This window comes from Cervus elaphus, chromosome 4, assembly GCF_910594005.1.
Source record: "Cervus elaphus chromosome 4, mCerEla1.1, whole genome shotgun sequence".
NCBI classification, from domain to species: Eukaryota; Metazoa; Chordata; class Mammalia; order Artiodactyla; family Cervidae; genus Cervus; species Cervus elaphus.
Genome location: NC_057818.1, coordinates 59572335 through 59591111, shown reverse-complemented (window position 1 = coordinate 59591111; position 18777 = coordinate 59572335). Strand labels below are relative to the sequence as shown.

The 18777-nt window shown below is 41.8% G+C and overlaps 1 protein-coding gene across 11 annotated transcripts in view; it reads right to left on the bottom strand.

Moving 5' to 3' along the window:
* Nucleotides 1-18777, bottom strand: part of LOC122692460 (zinc finger protein 432-like) — a 56009-nt gene that overhangs the window by 13418 nt on the left and 23814 nt on the right. For 3 of the 11 annotated variants that reach the window (XM_043900034.1, XM_043900035.1, XM_043900036.1), the window contains exons 1-4: nucleotides 13951-14073; nucleotides 12011-12231; nucleotides 10220-10346; nucleotides 9849-9941 (exon numbers count right to left, since the gene is read on the bottom strand). In XM_043900034.1, the coding sequence (XP_043755969.1) occupies nucleotides 9849-9941; nucleotides 10220-10346; nucleotides 12011-12025 (235 nt within the window). In that variant the 5' untranslated portion in view covers nucleotides 12026-12231; nucleotides 13951-14073. Of the gene's footprint in view, nucleotides 1-3392; nucleotides 5136-9848; nucleotides 9942-10219; nucleotides 10363-12010; nucleotides 12232-13950; nucleotides 14074-14203; nucleotides 14732-18777 lie in introns of those variants that run through there. The other 8 variants (XM_043900031.1, XM_043900029.1, XM_043900024.1 and 5 more) reach the window with 7 other exon arrangements.

Genomic DNA, 18777 nt, shown 5'->3' with positions numbered 1-18777 from the left:
AAATGTGTGACAGCAGGCAGGCAGGGGGTATCACCAACCAGGGAAGCTCCCCTGAACCCCAATGTCCAGTCTTTATCTGGGGCTGGATCCCAGCAGCCTGGAAGGAAACCCTCAGGCCTGATTTTAGTTTCTAGTCCCTGCAGAGGTCCACTGACACCATGGGATCTATAGCTTCCACCCTATATCAGTGTGGGTGTGGTTTTTCCTTTTTCCCTTGCTGATTTTAGTGTCTGTCCTTTCTATTATACATGTAACCTTGAGGATAACAAGTTTTCTGAGTTCTATCAGTCTTTTTAGCAGATTATCAGACCTGAGGGTGGTCTTGGGGACCCCCCAACACAATAGTGAAAGTGAAAGTCACTTAGTTGTGCCCAACTCTTTGTGACCCCATGGACTGTAGCCTGCCAGGCTCCTCTGTCCATGGAATTCTTCAGACAAGAATACTTAAATGAGTAGCCATTCCCTTTTCCAGGGGATCTTCCCAACCCAAGGATTGAACCCAGGTCTCCCACATTGCAGGTGGATTCTTTACCAGCTGAGCTACCAGGGAAGCCCCCCAACACAACATGGAAGGTCCTTTTTTGACAAACATGTATATATCATTACACATATTATTAAATATATACATATATATGTTGCCTTTCCTTTAAAAAAATGATATACTTGACTCATGGCTACATTTTAAAGATAGGAAATTCAAATGATGGCATATATATATTTAAATGAATAATTATTAACTCAATTTCTAGCCCCTCTCCCATCCCCATAGTATATGAGGATAAAGTAGAAAGTGCCAAGCTTCTAATCATGGTTTGGTCTTTCTGGTGACCAGCCTCACTTAGGAGATAGGCAGAAGCCCACCCAGAGTCACCTTATAAGAGCAGACATTCCTATCACCCAGGAAATTCCAAGGGGTTTAACAGCTCTGTGTAAGATGTTCCTGTCATTCCCATTACTCAGGAAATTACAAGGGTTTCATGACCTTTGTGTCAGGAACCAAGAGCAGTGACCAAATACATTCATCATTATGTCACACTAAGACATTAGGATTAAATACCTCACTATTCCTTCTCTGATCTGCACATCTTATATTCTGACAGGAGGCTCGATTCAAAAAGGTTTCTTGCAATAATTCTGATCCTGAGAATCACTTTGCAGTAGGTCCTTTCCTTCAGCGACAAAATAACTTTGATTGGTTAGTTCCTGGGGTCATTAATTTTTCAAATCTACATATAATTCATTTCCTATTTTGCTATGAAATGGGGACTATACCATTATGTATAAACTAACAAAGAATTTATAATCTAGGTGGAACAATGTGAACATTTTTTTTAAAGTATCCATACCCTTTTCTATGTAAACTTACATGAATTATTTCCCCTTTCTCTTCTAATATGTCCCTTTGAGAAGGTAACAGGCATGAAGGCCATGGATCTCCAAAGGGAGGAAATAGGCTGCAAGCATCAGAATTTTTTTATCTCCCGCTTAAGCAGCAGGAGTGTCAGATTTTTTTCCTTCTCTATACAAAACTAAAAGGAGGTTTCTCTTAAAATTCTGTGTTGCCATGACAATACCTGGGTCCACCTGAACTGAACTTTTCTCAAATTTTGAGCTAACTAATGCATTTTCCTTATGGAAATGTTTTACTTAAGCTAGGTTAATGAAACTATGTATTTGCTTTGGAATTTGCCTTTTTTCAAAATGGTTCTACCTAAGACTAACTTTTTTTCTTTTCTCAAACCTTGGGCTGATAATAGCTCAACAAACCAGTATTCATATTAATTGTTTTATGGCTGGGGGACGACACGCCTCATTCCATCCTATCTCAAAAATGTATACTGTGGGAGAGTGGCCTGGTGAAACTCCCTCAGTCTTGAGGTGTCTCTCTTATCTGATTAATGCTTTCTAACAGACATAAAACAGCTTGCGAAAAACTAGCAAGGGGGCACTCTTTCTGCCCCCTTCTGATATCAGTGTCAGAAGCTTTGTCTATCATTTTTATACTTTAATAAAACTTTGTCACACAAAAGCTCTGCATGATCAAGCCTCATCACTGGCCCTGGATTGAATTCCTCTCCTCCAGAGGCCAAGAATCCCGGTGTCTTTCACCCAACAACCTTTCACCTTGAAAAGAAAATTATCAGAAATACTTCTTTCCTTAAATATCCTTTTCAACTCATGTAGGTGTACACATACTTTGATTATCTTTGACTGAGGGTAAAATTACCATAGGCATGAAATCTAGCCTTAAAAAATTGCCAGCTCAAAGGTGGAAAGGATTTCCTCTTAAGTTCATCACTGTCATCATTTCTAGGTCCTAGGACAGGACCAAGTCAAGGGAAACAGTTGTTAAAAAGTTTTTTTCTGGATGGTGTGTGTACAGGAAAGGAACTGTCTTCTAGAGCCACAGCTTGGCTGATAGATTATTCATGAATTTTGAGCTCTGTTCCTCCAAGTGAGATATATAAAGTTAAGCACATCCAAACATGCTGTTACATTATCAGATTAAATGTATTTCGTTTCCTTTTGAAGGACTGTGATAAGCTGAAACAACAAACTGAGTAAAGTTAGAACTGAAGAAATGCAAGAGCTAACCATTTGTGATCCTGTGTGGGAAAAGAAGACTCATGTCCCTTCACAGAGGGGAGTGTATGTTAGTGTTAGCTGCTCAGTCATGTCTGACTCTTTGTGACCCCATGATCTATCCATAGGATTCTCCAGGCAAAAATACTGGAGTGGGTTGCCATTTCCTTCTCCAGGGGATGTTCCCAACCCAGGGATCGAAGCCAGGTCTCCTGCATTGCAGGCAGATTCTTTACCATCTGAGCTACTAGGGAAGCCCAGAGGGGAATGCACCACATTATAACTTTCAGAGATGAAGTGCAACAGAGACGCCTTCCTTTCAATTAGTCACTGATATCAAAACTAGGCGTTTGATTCCAGGTGTACTGTCCTAGAGTGTACACTATGTATACAATTTGATATATCATGTTAAAATTGTGACAGAAATCTCTAAAAGATTCATTTTCACAGGGTTTATTTGTTATTTGCTTCATGCACTTTCTGATATTTTGCTGAAGACGTGCCATAGTTGGTGTGTTCAGAGTTTTATTTCTACATGATTTCCTCTGACAACTGATGAGGAGGAACATACCACTGACCCATTTATTGCCTTCAGAGGTCCAACAGTTTCTCTCCAGTGTGAACTCTGACACCTACTGAAGTCTTATTTCTGGGGAAGGACTTCTCCACAGTCATTACATTTCTGCCAACTATGACCTCACGACATCTGTGACCTATGAAAGCCCTGTTAGGGTCTATCTTTCCATGAGAGGCTTTCCCAGTTTCTGCGTTTATACTATTTGTCTCAGTATACACTCGCCAGCCATACAAACAGCTAGAAGGTTTTATTCAAGGGTTTTCCAGCTTGATTGAATGAGTTTATTCCTGTGTGTCTTTTGTGACAAAAATATGATGTAATTGACCACTGAGGGTGCTACCACATTCACTAGGTTTCTCTTCTATGCAAATTCTATTATCTGCTGAGGGTGCATATCTTCCCCCTGGCTGTCCCACAAGGGTTATGTTTTCATCTTCTAGGGACTTATCACTGTGGGATGGAGTCTGAGTTGCCACAGAAGGCATCTGCACAGTCACCGCACTAACAGGGTTTTTTCTCTGTACCATATCACTTGGACGTGAAGGGCTGGGATGCTTTGAGAAAGGATTTTCCAACTTGACTGAGTCACCACGTTTCTCTCTGGCATGTAGCATCCCCTTGTGATACACAAGGCATGACAAGTGGGAGAAAGCTTTCCCGCAGTCATTGCAGCCATAGGGTCTCTCTCCTGTGTGAATTCTCCGGTGTCTGTTGAGACATGACTTATCCCTGAACGCTTTCCCACAGTCATTACACGTGTAGGGTTTCTCTCCTGTGTGAATTCTCCGGTGGTTAATGAGACCCGACTTGTGTGAACAGGATTTTCCACATTCGGTACATACAAAGGGAGTCTTTCCAGTGTGAAATCTCTGATGTGAGATGAGGCAGGTTTTCTGGCTGAAGCCTTTCCCACATTCAGTGCATACATAGGGTTTCTCTCCAGTGTGAGTTCGCTGATGTATCAGGAGATTGCCCTTCTGGATGAAGCCTTTCCCACATTCAGTGCATACATAGGGTTTCTCTCCAGTGTGAGTTCGCTGATGTACAATGAGATTGCCCTTCTGAATGAAGCCCTTTCCACAATCGCTACATATATATGATTTCTCCCCTGTGTGAGTTTTCTGGTGTGCGTTGAGCTGCGATTTCCAGCGGAAGGCTTTGTCACATTCCGTGCATTCATAAGGTTTTTCTCCCGTGTGAGTTCTCTGGTGTTCCACGAGCCTGGACTTCCTGGAGAATGCTTTGTCACACAGGCTGCACCCATGAGGTTTCTCTCCTGTATGAACTCTCTGATGATTAATGAGCCGAGACTTCTTGACAAAGCCTTTTCCACAATCGTCACATACGTAGGGCTTCTCACCTGTATGAGTTTTTTGATGGATAAGCAGCCGTGACTTCTTAGGGAAGACTTTGTCGCACTCAATGCATGCATACCGTTTCTCTCCTATGTGGGTTTTCTGGTGTTCAGTGAGTCTAGACTTTCTAGAGAAAGCTTTCCCACATACACTGCATCCGTGGGGTTTTTCTCCTGTGTGAACTCTCTGATGATCGATGAGGCGGGACTTCTTGATGAAGGCTTTCCCACATACAGTGCAAACATGATGTTTATTTATCTGTTGAGTTCCTAGACACGTAATGATCTGAGAATTTGTGTTCATAGGAATTCCACATTCAGGAAGCTTACTTTCACTGTGAAACTCCTCATGCTTTGCATGGAGGAAGAATTTCCCATCTACATTAGCCTTACCGGGGTTCTTTACTTCATAGTTTCTGTTCTGGCTGATTGAACTTAAGTTTGATTTCAGTGTTTCCCCATGTAAGTAAAGTATATCATGATTTTGCCTTAAAGGACAATGACTTTTGCTCTGATAAACAACGTTTCCAAGTGCATTATGTTCATGACATCGTTCCATTCTTTTTGGACAACTTTGATTTTGCAAGTCCTCCTGTAGAAGACAGTCATCTTTCCTCATTTCTAGGAAAGAAGAGAAGAATGAACCTTCCCATGAACTTGGTACAGAGTGAAACTGCTTAACAAATGCCTTTGGGTAGGTGGGCTCTTTACAGACAACACTATGACCTCAGTTTAAAGAAACTCCAAGTAGAAAAGAGAACCCTCCTACATTGTTGGTGGGAATGTAAATTAAATTGGTGTAGCCACTCTGGAAAACAGTATGGAGGTTTTAAAAAACTAAAAATAGAGCTGCCATACAATCCAGCAATCCCACTCTTGGGCATATATCTGAAAAAACTATAATTTGAAAAGATACATGCACCCCTATGTTCACAGCAGCAGAATTCACAATAGCCAAAACATGGAATAACCTAAATGTCCATCAGCATATGAATGGATAAAGAAGATGTAGTACATAAAGGAATACTACCCAGACATAACAAAAGAATGAAATAATGCTATTTGTAGCAACATGGATGGACCTAGAAATTATCAAACTAAGTGAAGTAAGTCAGAAAGAGAAAGATATGATATCACTTATATGTGGAATCTAAAATATGACACAAATGAATTTGTCTATGAAACAGAAAGACTTACAGACATAGAGAACAGACTTGTAGTTGCCAAAAGGGAAGCAGTGGATGGGGAGGGATGGATTGGGAGTTTGGGATGAGCAGATGTAAACTACTATAAACAGGATGGATAAACAACAATGTCCTCCTATATAGCAGAGGGAAGTATATTCAATATACTGTGAGAAATTATAACGGAAAAGAATATGAAAAAGAATGAAACACTTTACAGCAGAAATTAACACAAAACTGTAAATCAACTATACCTTAACTTAAAAAAAAAGAAACTTCAAGTAAATATGTTTGTTATTACCTGGAAAAGGGTACAACACAGTAATATAATAAAGGGTAAAATAGGGCATAAATGAAATTAGAGCATTCAAAATGAGCAAATAGAGATTTGGCTGATTTGTAATTGTGAACTTATAAAGTATGCTGAGATAGTAAAATAAAATCAAGTTCTTATGAGGCTCAGACAGTAAAGAGTCTGCCTGAAACACAAGAGACCCCGGTTCAATCCCTGGGTCAGGAAGATCTCCTGGACAAAGAAGTGGCAACCCACTCCAGTGTTCTTGCCTGGAGAATTCCATGGATGGAGGAGCCTGGAGGGCTGCAGTCCATGGGGTCACAAAGAGTCAGACATAACTGAGTGACTAACACCTTCACTTTTATTATGAACAAAGATAGAGGGCTATTTGTTTCCAAATGATGTGGCACACTTTGATACATCCATAAATCTTTATTAAGTTATGGCTATGTATCAAGCATTATGCCAGTGATGAAGAAGTAGAAACAAAGTCCTTATTGTCACTGAGCATAAATTCCAGTTAGGGTAAAACTGAATATTAAAGCAACAATTAAGAAGGCAGGAGCAAATTGTGAAAAGTGGTTTGAGGAAGCAATAGAGAACCAGGTGGAAAAAATTAGGGTATAATCTAGAGAGAGAGAAAAAAAAATCTAGAGAGAGAAAAAACAAGGTTCATTCATGGTTGTTATGATAAATGTAAGGAATCAAATGTTACTCCTGATTACCTGACTTAGGCCACTGGATAGATGAGTAGTGGTTTCTAATGAGATGGGGACTATCATTGAGGTTCACAATGTTGCTAAATCAAGTGTGCATTTCAAAGCATATCAACATTCAGGTAGGTTCTGGATATTCAAAGCAGACATGAAGAATTCAACTGAATATACAGATCCTGATAAAGGTCCTCACTGAAGACAACACTGTGGGAAACATTTGTATATTAATATTATATAAGGATAGGGGATAGGATGAGATATTTGGAAAAAAGTGTAGACTGAAAGTAGATGAAGGCATGGGTCAAAGTTTATAGTTTTTGTAACATTAAGACTTTGGGTTTTTTTTTAAATATGTATTTATTTATTTATTTGGCTGCGCTGTGTCTTAGTTGCAGCATACAGGACTTTTTTTTTTTAAGTTGCAGCATGTGGGATCTAGTTCCCTGACCAGGGATCAGACCCAGGCCTCCTGCATTGGGAGCTCAGAGACCCAGCCACTGGACCAACAGGAAAGTCTCACGACTTTGAGTTTTAAAAAGCCCAGTGAGGAGCAGTCAACATTGACTATACCGACACTGATAAAGGAAATAAGCAGTCCTGTACTTAGGAAACTACAAGGGTTTTAGGAACTCTAAACCAGGGTCAAAGACCAAGATATATATGTATCTTATATCATAATTTCATACTAGGGAACTGGCATCTTTTTCTTTTACCCTTTGTACACGTACACATGCAATATCCAAATTGTTCCCATTTCATTGTAACAATCCCTAAGCCCACCTCTTGCTACTAACAGCATTTTCTTTCAACAGCCTACATATTCATCCTGGTTTCCATCATTTAAGGAATCCTAAAGGATCACACTACTGATCTCAGGACTCTTGACAGTTCACCTGCCATTTGTCTCAGAACTACTGGATGTACTTAACTACAGCTCACACTACTGCCACCCAATTAAAAAGTAAGACTACGTATTCAAGGATAATATAAACCAAGCTCACAATGCCACCACTATACCTCAATTACAGCTGACCCTTGAACGACATGGGGTTAGGGGTACAGACCCTCCTCAAAGTCAAGATCCAGTTTAACTTTATAAAGATCAACTTTGTAGACATCCCTCTGTAGTCAAGGATTTAAGCAACCTCAGATAGTGTAGCACTCCATTATGTATTTATGGAAAAAAATTCCACATATAAGTGGACCCATTCAAACCTGTGTTATTCAGGGTCAACTCTACTAACAAAGACCAGAACAGTTAGTCTGGAAATAAAAGTTATATGACCAACATTTACTTTACTTATCCATGTACACATTCTACTTGTTCCTGTACAACTACCTCCTAAAACCGGCCTTCAAGGAGCTTCAGGCTAATCTGTCGACAGTTCCCTCAAGACTAGCATGTTTCCAACTTCACACTTTCATTCTTTGCTCTCCATCATCTTTACTCAAATCCCAGTTATGCCTTCTATATATCAGGCCATTGTGTTCTCATTCTAGGTCTTGTAAGCTCTATTTCCCCTATATTTTAGGGTGGGGGATGCTGGGTAGGGCTGGTCACCAGAAAGACCAAACCTTGATCAGATGCTTGGAATTTTCAGTCTCACCCCCACCTCCATTCTCCAGAGAGGGGAGAAGGGCTGGAGACAAAGTCAGTGATCAATCATGCCTAGGGGGATGAAGTCCCCATAAAAATAACAAAATTACAGGATTTAGAGGGCTTCTGGGTGGCTGAACACATGGTGGTGATGGGAGAGCATTATGCCCAGACACGTGGAAGTCCCCGCCCCTTCCCCACACCCTGCCCTGGGCACCTCCTTCATCTGGCTGTTCCTGACTTAGATCCTTTCATAACAAACTGGTGATCTAGTAAGTGCAATGGTTCTCTGAGTTTTGTGAGCTGCTCTAACAAATGAATTGAACCTGAGCGGGGAGGGAGTCTTGGGAAGACCTGGTCTAGAGCAAGTGAGTCAGAAGCACAGGGCACAACCTCGACTTGTGTTTGGAAGTGGAGTTGAAGGGGGGTGTCTGGTGTGATGGAGCCCTTAACCTGTGGGATCCGATGCTTTCTCCAGGCAGACAGTGTCAGAACTGAGTTAAATTGTAGAACATTCTGCTGGTGTCAGGCTTCCCAGAGGGTGCTAGTGGTAAAGAATCCACTTACAAATGCAGGAGATGCAAGAGACGCAGGGTAGATGGCTGGGTCGGGAAGATCCCTTGGAGTGGGAAATGGTAACCCACTCCAGTATTCTTGCCTGGGAAATCCTATGGACAGAGGAGCCTGCTGGGCTACAGTACATGGGGTCGCAGAGTCGGACACGACTGAGCACACAAACATACAGCTGGTGTCACAGAGAACTGCTTATTATGGGGAAAAACCCAACACACATCTGGTGTCAGAAGTGCTGTGAGTGTAGCAGTGGTGTGAGAACACAGGAGAAACACAGGAAGACCAAGGCTTTCCCAACACAGATCTATGAAGAAAAAATGGAAGGTTCCAGAGACTGCCTTAAGGGTTTATCTTTCCTCCCTCCACAATTTATATGTTGAAACCCTATCTGCCAATCAAAGATGATGTGAATGTTAGGACTGGAAATAAATATTATCCAAAGGGGCAAGAAGGTGCAGTTGTCAGAAGACAGTGCTAAATATCTTGGGACTTCCTTGGTGGTCCAGTGGTTAAGACTCCATGCTTCCAGTGCAGGGGCCCCAGGTTTGATCCCTCGTCAGGGAACTAAAAAACTTCCCTAAAACAAGTTCTGACTAAAAAACTGTGTGGCCAAAATTTTTTTAAAAGTATTAAACATCCCTCATCAGAGACAGGCATGGAAGGTATAATTTCATAGCAAGGAAATCAGAAGGAACAGTCAGGGATACAGTGCTGGGGGCAGGACAGGAAGATTTGAGAATTCTAAAAAGAAACTTAAGAGAAAAAAAAAAAATCAAGACCAAGAGGAAATAAACAGGAATGAAATCCAAGAAGAGAGACACTCTTCGACACACGTAAAAGAAAAAGAGCTCTCTATCAGAGCGTCGTGGAAGCCTGGATTCCATGTTGTCAGACGCTCATGGCTGTGACATCTGTGAATGATGAGAATTTAAGTCCTGCGACCAACCCAGCGCTGGGGCTGTCACTCACCTGGACAGAGTCGACTGTGGACTTCGTCTTCCACAGGCCATGGTTCTCCTCGCTCCAATCTGGAGAGAGCAGCCGGCTTGCTGGCTTGATATCCTGTTCATGGGAAATGAGAGACAGACAGGCTCTTGACCTGGGTTGTGGTCTGCCAGCTTGGAGTTCTATTTTAGGAAGTACGCAGTGTGTAGCTCAGCCAAGAGAAGGCTCATCTCTCAGGAAAGGGCACATCATACTCTCTAGGCTGGGACCAGAGAGGAAACTGAGACTCAGATACCACTTCAGGGCACCATGGACACTGCAGAGCTTTCAGAAGCTGAAATGAGAAAGGCCACTGACTGGGGACTCTCTGAGGGACCCGGAGGAGCCATCCTCACCCACGGACACCAGGTTGCTGTAGTTCTCCAGCATCACGTCCCGGTAGAGGGCCTTCTGAGCAGGGGCCAGGAGCTGCCACTCTTCCCACGTGAAGTCCACGGCCACATCCTCCAGCGTCAGCGATCCCTGTAACAACACAGTCCTGCTAGAGTGTTTCTCTGGTTACCGTAACGGAAGGCATGTGACGGAAGTTGTTCTGCTCTCTTTCTTTTTACCATTTAGGCTACATCTATATACGGAGGTGTTTTGATTTTTTTTTTTTAAACTACATTGTCACAGAAGCAAAATCTAACCATGTTCAGACCTGTCTCCCCAAATACTCTGTAACTGTACAGTCAACCAGCATTCAACAAATCAGAAGTTCCTATAAAAAGTCGTTTTAAATCCTTTTGCTAAACAAGAAACATTTGCAATATAGAGTTGAACCATTTGCTACATATGTAACTCTTTTTCTGAAGCAAGTACATATGTGCCAGGCACTAAGTATATTCTAGTGACACCAGGATGAACATAACACATTCCTATATTCACCATGAATCTTTGTAACCATTACCAGAATCAACTATGAAGAAACGCCACACTGTAATTACAAGATACTACATACTAAATATGTATGTTAGGAGGAATAAAGACATCTTTCTAAAACATGTCCAAACAGTGAGAGACTAGGAAAGCACATTATGCAAACTAAGAAAATAAACAGCATCCTTCAAAAAACACACAAATACTTATGTACCTATGTACATTATATTTACATTACCAGTCAGATCACAGCATATCAGATACATTGAAGAGATAATAAAATGAATGGTAAGATCTGAAGAAATTACTCAAAATGCAGCACAAACATATAATGACGGACTATATATATAAACCAGAACAATAAATAGAGAGGATTGAGAGAGATCTCACATTCCCCAACTCAGTTTATGAAACTGTAAATACAGTCATAGAAGGACACTTTCCAAAGACCTAAGGGCTGAGCAAGATCCACCCACAAACATCTGCACAGACACAGAGGTAGACAAACTCAGTGACAGGAAGTACATATTCCTGCCTGTTTGATAAGTGATACCAGGGAATTAGGAAAGAAGGCTGTGAAGAGGATTCTTATTTTTTTGCTAGATGTACTTCGTAATCACTGGAGGTTTTTTTTATTATTATTATTTATTAGGCTACACCGGGTCTTCAATGCTGCAGGATCATTTACTTGTGGCTTGTGAACTCCTGGGCTTCCCTGCTGGCTCAGCGGTAAAGAATACGCCTGCCAATGCAGGGGACGTGGGTTTGATCCCTGGTCTGGGAAGATCCCCCATGCCTCAGAGCAACTAAGCCTGTGTGCACAACCACTGAACCTGTACTTGAGAGCCTGTGCTCTGCAACAATAGAAGCCACTGCAATGAGAAGTTCTCGCACTGTGATTAAGACAGCAGCCCTTGTTCGCCGCAACTACAGAAAAGCCTGCACCACAGTGAAGACCCAGCGCAGCCAAAAATAAATAAAATTATAAAGAAAAAAAAGAAATGTTAAACATAAGTTGACAACAGATGTAACCCATAGGATACTCCAATCACACACGTTGTTCCAACATTAGTCCTTCAGTGTAGATCCCGCTAACAATATATTCCTGATGCTACTTTCCCTTGATGCTGAATTTAAATCTAAATTTATTTCTGCACAAGTCCTGCTTTTCCAATTTGTTATTTTCTATTGAATTCAATTGTGTTTTACAATCCCCCAAAAACCCAATTACAGAATGATGGAAGGAATAAGACAAGCCAAAAAGTTACCTGGTCCTTGATCATTTTCTTCTGATATTGAGACCTAGCCAAAGACTAGGATGTGTCCTGAGTCTCTTCTTGGACTGTCCTCAATTTTGGGTTAGAAATCTTAGTCCCAAGGCAGTGACGTCCCCGCAAGTGATGACGTCCAGGAAGGGAAACCCCCTAGTCACTTGATGTACCTTGTATCTTGATGTATCTTGTATCTTGATGTATCAGGGAGCCAGGACCTGTGGGGTGAAAAGTAAATTCACTTGTGAGTGTCCATTTCCTCAGGGCCCAGATGTTTCTCATTGACATTGTCACTGACCTAATTTCAAGGTCACTTGTCCCTTTATTTGGGGACCCAGAGGCTATTACATGCTAGAGCAATAAAATAGAAGATTGTAAATGTGTGGATAGTACTTCTTCCTTCTGTGAGGTGGCAGTGGGGTGACTGTGAAACGGGAGATGGGAAAGGAGAACCAGCACAACACAAAGCTCCCGCAGCAGGGGAGTTATCACAGGCCAGTTTCCAGAAAGAGAACATACAGACATGACGACCTGGACAGCTCTGCCCTGGAAACTATGTGTGCTCGTGGACCTGCTGAACTAGTCCATAGTGTGAAATAAACAAACAAAGGAAAACCAAGGGGAAAAAATTCAAGTGTATAGATCAAGATTATTATTTGTGGATATACCCATTTAGTGGGCTTCTCAGGTGGCTCAGTAGTAAAGAATTCATCTGCCAAGTAGGAGACACAGAAGACAAGGGTTCAATCCCTGGGTTGGGAAGATCCCCTGCAGAAAGAAATAGCAACCCGCTCCAGTATTCCTGCCTGGAGAACCCCATGGACAGAGGAGCCTGGTGGGATACAGTCCATGGAGCAGCAAAAGAGTCAAACATGACTTGGCAACAAAACAACAATAACCCATTTAGTAAAAGTATAAAAACAAGTTCAAGAAATGTGATTACAATAAAAATCACTAAATTGTACACTTAAAGCAGATAAACTGTATGATGTTTGAATAAAAAAGTTATTAGGAAAAAACTATGAGTAGAGCTCTAATTATTTGCTTACTAAAATATTTACAGGGAAATGCATAAGTCTCTGCAACTCACAGTGAAATATACCCCCCAAAAAGTAAAAAGGTGGGTTGATGATGAATAGAAGAGTGATACATGGATACACATACAATAAAGGAAACACAAAAAAATCATGATGATAAAATCTAGGTGACAGGTACACAGGAATTCAAATGTATAATTCTGTAATCCTTGATATACATTTGAAAATTTTCATAATAAAATCATGGGGGATGGGGAAGCCTGTAATAATGAGGCAGGGTGAGCAAAAAACAAATCTTTTCAATATAATTGCTCTTCTATGCAATAGAAAATTAAAAGTCAGTAAAAAGATCCAAAGTAAAAAGACACCATTCACAATGGCAAAAAAGTTAAAAATCAAGATGGAGATGAGGGACAGGGAACCACACTCTTGTGTAAATGCAGAATCATAACCTGTTCTCAAAAGTGCTGACTACTTAAGCATTTAAATTCTATCTAAATGAATATACATATTGAGTGACGCCAGTCATTAATGGCATAGGTTTGTCTCTTGGTATGTTGTTAGGAATTTTTAAAAAAGAATTTTCACAGAAAAAAAAATTGTATGATACATTCATTATGAATATTTATGATAGGAAATTAAATAATGAGGTTAATTATACCAGTATTTCTACAGTTTACTGAAACTGTGAAAACCAAGCATAGAAAAATGAAGACTAAAAAGTAAACTTATGAAAACTTTTAAAAAATGTGACCATTGGAGAACAGAAATGGGGTAACAGAGATGTTACTGTACTCTTGTTAGAACAACTCTGAAAGGAAAGATTTACAAGTGTGTGTATGCACACACACAGTAAACAAGCAGGAAAGGCAAAATCCTCATTTTTAGTAGAAACCTTACCACTTTAGATGTGCTTAGTCTTCGGTCTCCAACAACGCTCTCATTTCTACCGGTCCGAGAGGAAAAGATACAAGAAGTCAAAGGCGATTTTACAAACGAAGCCTTGGACTTGAGAAACTGAAGGAGAAAGTAACGTTTGAAACACCCACCCACCCACCAGCTTCAGCTTTCACAAACCTCTCAATGACTGACACACCTGGACACCACCGCCCCCCCCACCCCCACCCCGCAAACATTGGATTCACCCCCAAACCTGCAGTAGACACCCAGGTTCGCTGACCAGGAGTCCCCCGATCCTGTCATTAAACCGCCTACTAAATCCCGAATCCAAACCAGACACCACTTTGACAAATATCATTCCCTGACGCAGTCCTCAATCACCAAGCACGGCAGAGACATACAAAACCCTGATTACGGATTTTCAATCCTTGATCTCGACTGGACTAAACACCAGAATCCTTCAGAACTGACTCCAACGTCACGCCAACCATAAAGAGCCGTCACCAACTCCCGCTGGCTTCCTCTCCCTCTATGGACAGCATGGCTCCACCCCACCCGGACGCGAACGACACCTCAGTCCTCTCATCCTATTCCACGCAGAGGATCCACACGCTATCCTGATTTTCTCCTGATCCCACCGCGACCTCCTCGAACCCTCACTTCCGAGAATTCTGTTTACTACTGCGCCCTAGCTGGACTACGGCGGCCGACTAGGGACTGCGGCATTTGTACGGAGCACACACGCACTTTTTTTTTTTTACCCCCGGCTTTTCCAGGGAGCTAATGTCTGCGCCCTGTTCGCCACGGAAGCCGAGGCTGCCATCTTTTAGGAATTACCGTACAGAAAGCCAGGCACAAGCACAGAAGTGACAAAAGCCAAACCACCCACACTTCTCGGCTCCTCTTTGCTCATTAGAGTCCGACTGTAGCCCGACAGGCTCCTGTGTCCATGGGATTTTTTTTTTTTTTTCAGGCAAGAGTACTGGAATGGGTTGCCACTTCGTTCTCCAGGAGAATCTTCCCAACCCAGGGATGGAACTCGCGTCTCCTGTATTACAGGAGGATTCTTCACCCACTGAGCCAGCAGTGATTTGCACGCTCCTCCGCAAACTACATTGATTACCACCCAGAAAAGGGGAGGAGAGTAGTCACGAGCCAATGGGAAGAGGGACTCCAACGTCCGGGGAAGCTGTTTGCCCCTGATACCCGACTAAGCTTGAGCCAGTATCAAGGGCCGGGCTTTATGAAAACGAGAGTGCAGAAATTTTGTAAGGAAAAAATAAGATAACTCCGAGCAGAATAAAAAGTCGTAAAAGAAAGGAAAAGTAATCATAGTGTACTAGTGGTTGAACTGCAGTAGTATACAGTATATAGTAGTATATAGTATTATATAGTCATAAATAAATACTACTTGTAGTTCCCAGGTGGCTCAGTGAGTTAAATTTAAAACTACGGCCTCAATGCGGGAGACACAGAAGACGCGAGTTCGATCCCTGGATCGGGTATATCCCCTGGAGAAGGGCATGGCAACCCGTTCCAGTATTCTTGCCTGGAGAATCCCTGGACAGAGGAGCTTGGTGGGCTACCGTCCACAGGATCAAAGAGCTGGACACGACTGAAGTGACTGAGGGCATGCGCGCACACACAACATAATGTAAACACCAAATCTGATCCAATCATAATTAAGAACTTTTTGGCCAACCCATAATATAACTCTATTGGAAGAATGAGGGAAAGGAAATGCTTGTGTGAAGACAGCTGTTTGTGTTTGTAAGAGAGGTGTTTTGAAGCCTCCTACAAATAGAAGAGAGACAATACCCTCAAATTAAAGCTCCATTATGGCTCAGTTGGTAAAGAATCTGCCTGCAGTGCAGGAGACCTGGGTTCCATCCCTGGGTCGGGAAGATCCCCTGGAGAAGAAAATGGCAACCCATTCCAGAATTCTTGCCTGGAAAATTCCATAGAGAGTGGAGCCAGGCAGGCTACAGTCCATGGGGTCACAAAGAGTCAGACACGACTATGCGACTTCCACTTTTTTAAAAAAAAATCATCATGTAAAAATTAACAAATAGAACCTCATTTGAAAAATGGACTTGGGAGGCCGGACTCCACCAAATATTTGGTATCTGAAGTATCCTAGAGTAGAAAAAACAGTTTTCCTTTAGTCAGTATTCCTTTTGCACAGCTGCTTTGGAAACAGTCTCACAGTTCCCCAAACAGTAAACAAATTTACCATATGACCCAACAATTTCACTCCAAGGTTTATATCCAAGAGAAATGAAGGCAGATGTCCAGACAAAAACTGGTACATAAATGATTACAGCAGCATTATTTGTAACTGCCAAAAGTGGAAACAACTCAAATAATCAACTGAAAAAATAAAAATGTGCTATATCCATATAACAGAATATTGTGTTTGCATATGCTCAGTAGCGTCTGAGTCTTGGCAACCTCCTAGACTGTATTATTCAGGTATAAAAAGGAGTAAGTACAGAAACATGCCACAACATGGATGTACCTTGAAAGTTTGTGCTAAGTGAAGGAAGCCAGTTACAAAGACTACATATTATATGATCAAATTTATGCCCAGAATAGGTAAATCTAGAGACAGAAAGTATATTAGTGGTTGCTTAGAGAGGGGGAGCATGGCATCCAGTACCATCACTTCATGGCATAAAGATGGGGAAACAATGGAAACAGTGACAGACTTTATTTTGGGGGGCTTCAAAATCACTGCAGATGGTGACTGCAGCCATGAAATTAAAAGACACTTACTCCTTGGAAGAAAAGCTATGACCAACGTAGACAGCATATTAAAAGGCAGAGACATTACTTTACCAACAAAGGTCCATCTAGTCAAAGGTACGGTTTTTCCAGTAGTCATGTATGGATGTGAGAGTTGGACAATAAAGAAAGCTGAGCACCAAAGAACTGATGTTTTTGAACTGTGGTCTTGGAGAAGACTCTTGAGAGTTCTTTGGACAACAAGGAGATTCAACCAGTCAATCCTAAAGGAAATCAGTCCTGGATATTCATTGGAAGGACTGATGCTGAAGCTGAAACTCCAATACCCTGGCCAACTGATGCGAAGAACCAAATCACTGGAAAAGACCCTGGTGCTGGGAAAGATTGAGGGCAGGAGGAGAAGGGGACGACAGAGGATGAGATGGTTGGATGGCATCACCAACGCAATGGACATGAGTTTGGGTAGGCTGCGGGAGTTGGACATGGACCTGTCCATCAGGACAGGTAAGCCTAGCGTGCTGCAGCCCATGGGGTTGCAAAGAGTCGGACATGACTGAGCGACTGAACTGAATTGAACTAAAAGATGGGGAGAATGGAGGCTGAATTGATAGTTATAAATATCCACAATATGATTAATAAAAAGATAATCAACCTAAAACAAAAAAGCAATAATGGTGTAAGAAAATAAATAATTTATAAAATAAGAAATGAAACAATTCCCTTGTAGTCCAGTGGTCCACTGAAGGGGGCCAGGGTTAAATCCCAGGTTGGGGACCAAGGTTCCCAAAACCTCCACCACACGAAGAAAACAACAAAAGACTTATTAAATGTTATCAAGTAAAATAAATAAGCAAAATTAAAATGATATTTTTTCACTCTTTAGAACAGGCAAAGACTAAAAGATGGATGAGATATTTAGAAACCAGGCACTCTGATAGAATTAGACCTTTTTTTCCCCATATCTAAAATGAGGATAATATTTCTGTCCATTGACAGCTTTCATAATATTAAGTTAAATAAGAAAATTACTATGTTTGAAATACTCCCCTAGTCAAAAAATGTGCATACACTCAATAAAAATTAGCTCTTACTTTTCAGCTGGAGTTCTTGGGGGAGGACAGATTAGTAAGGGGACTCAACTAATATAACAGTTTTGGACAACAACCTGGAATAATCAATCCAATTCAAAGTTTTCATTCTCTCTGACTCTTTCAACAACTCCAACTCTAAAAAATTCTTCACTAGATAAATTATGTGGAAACATTTCAACTGAGATAAAGCCTGCACAGAAATTGCTACCAACAATTTCTCGTCTGAAAAAAAGTGTAAGCGTTGGTCACTCAGTAGTGCCCCCCTCTTGCTCCTCTATCCATGGGATTCTCCGGGCAAGAATACTGGAGTGGGTAGTCATTCTCTTTTCCAGGGGTCGAACCGGGGATCGAACTCGGTCTCCTGCCCTGCAGACGGATTCTTTACCCACAGTTTCTGATCTTCTATTCCTTCCCATTTCACTACCTTCCATCTTAGTCAGAACAAAACCCCTCCCTATTAGCTCAACCCTCCCAGCAACCCTCTCACCATTCACCCTAGGGATGTCATCAAACTTCCACCCCCAACTTTGACTGAAGACCTTTTCCTTCAACTAAATGTGTTTCCTGTGTGTCCGCAGAGGCATGCTGCTTTCCTCTACCACCTTGGCTTCTCCAAACCCGGTACCGTTCCCTGAAATCGCTCCACCTGCACCCAGCTCCCTAAAGCAGGACTCCTTTTGCGGTACGAACAAGCGCACCTTTTTAAATATGGCTGCGCCCACTGTGACGTTTGTAACTCGCACGTACCAGCGGCAAAGCGAAGGCGTACATGTTTGGGTTTAGTGTGCCTTACTAGAAGGACACCAGTATCCCGCTGAGATGGACTAAAGCATGCGCATTCCCCTTTGCAATGCTAGCGATTGGCGTAACGCAAATTTTGTAGGGCAGGAAAACTGGTTGTACGGATGGCCTTCCAAGATGGGTCCCATATATAGCAGCTATCAGGGTGCCGCCATACTCTTGTCATAGTATCTTTCTCTAAAGGACGCGA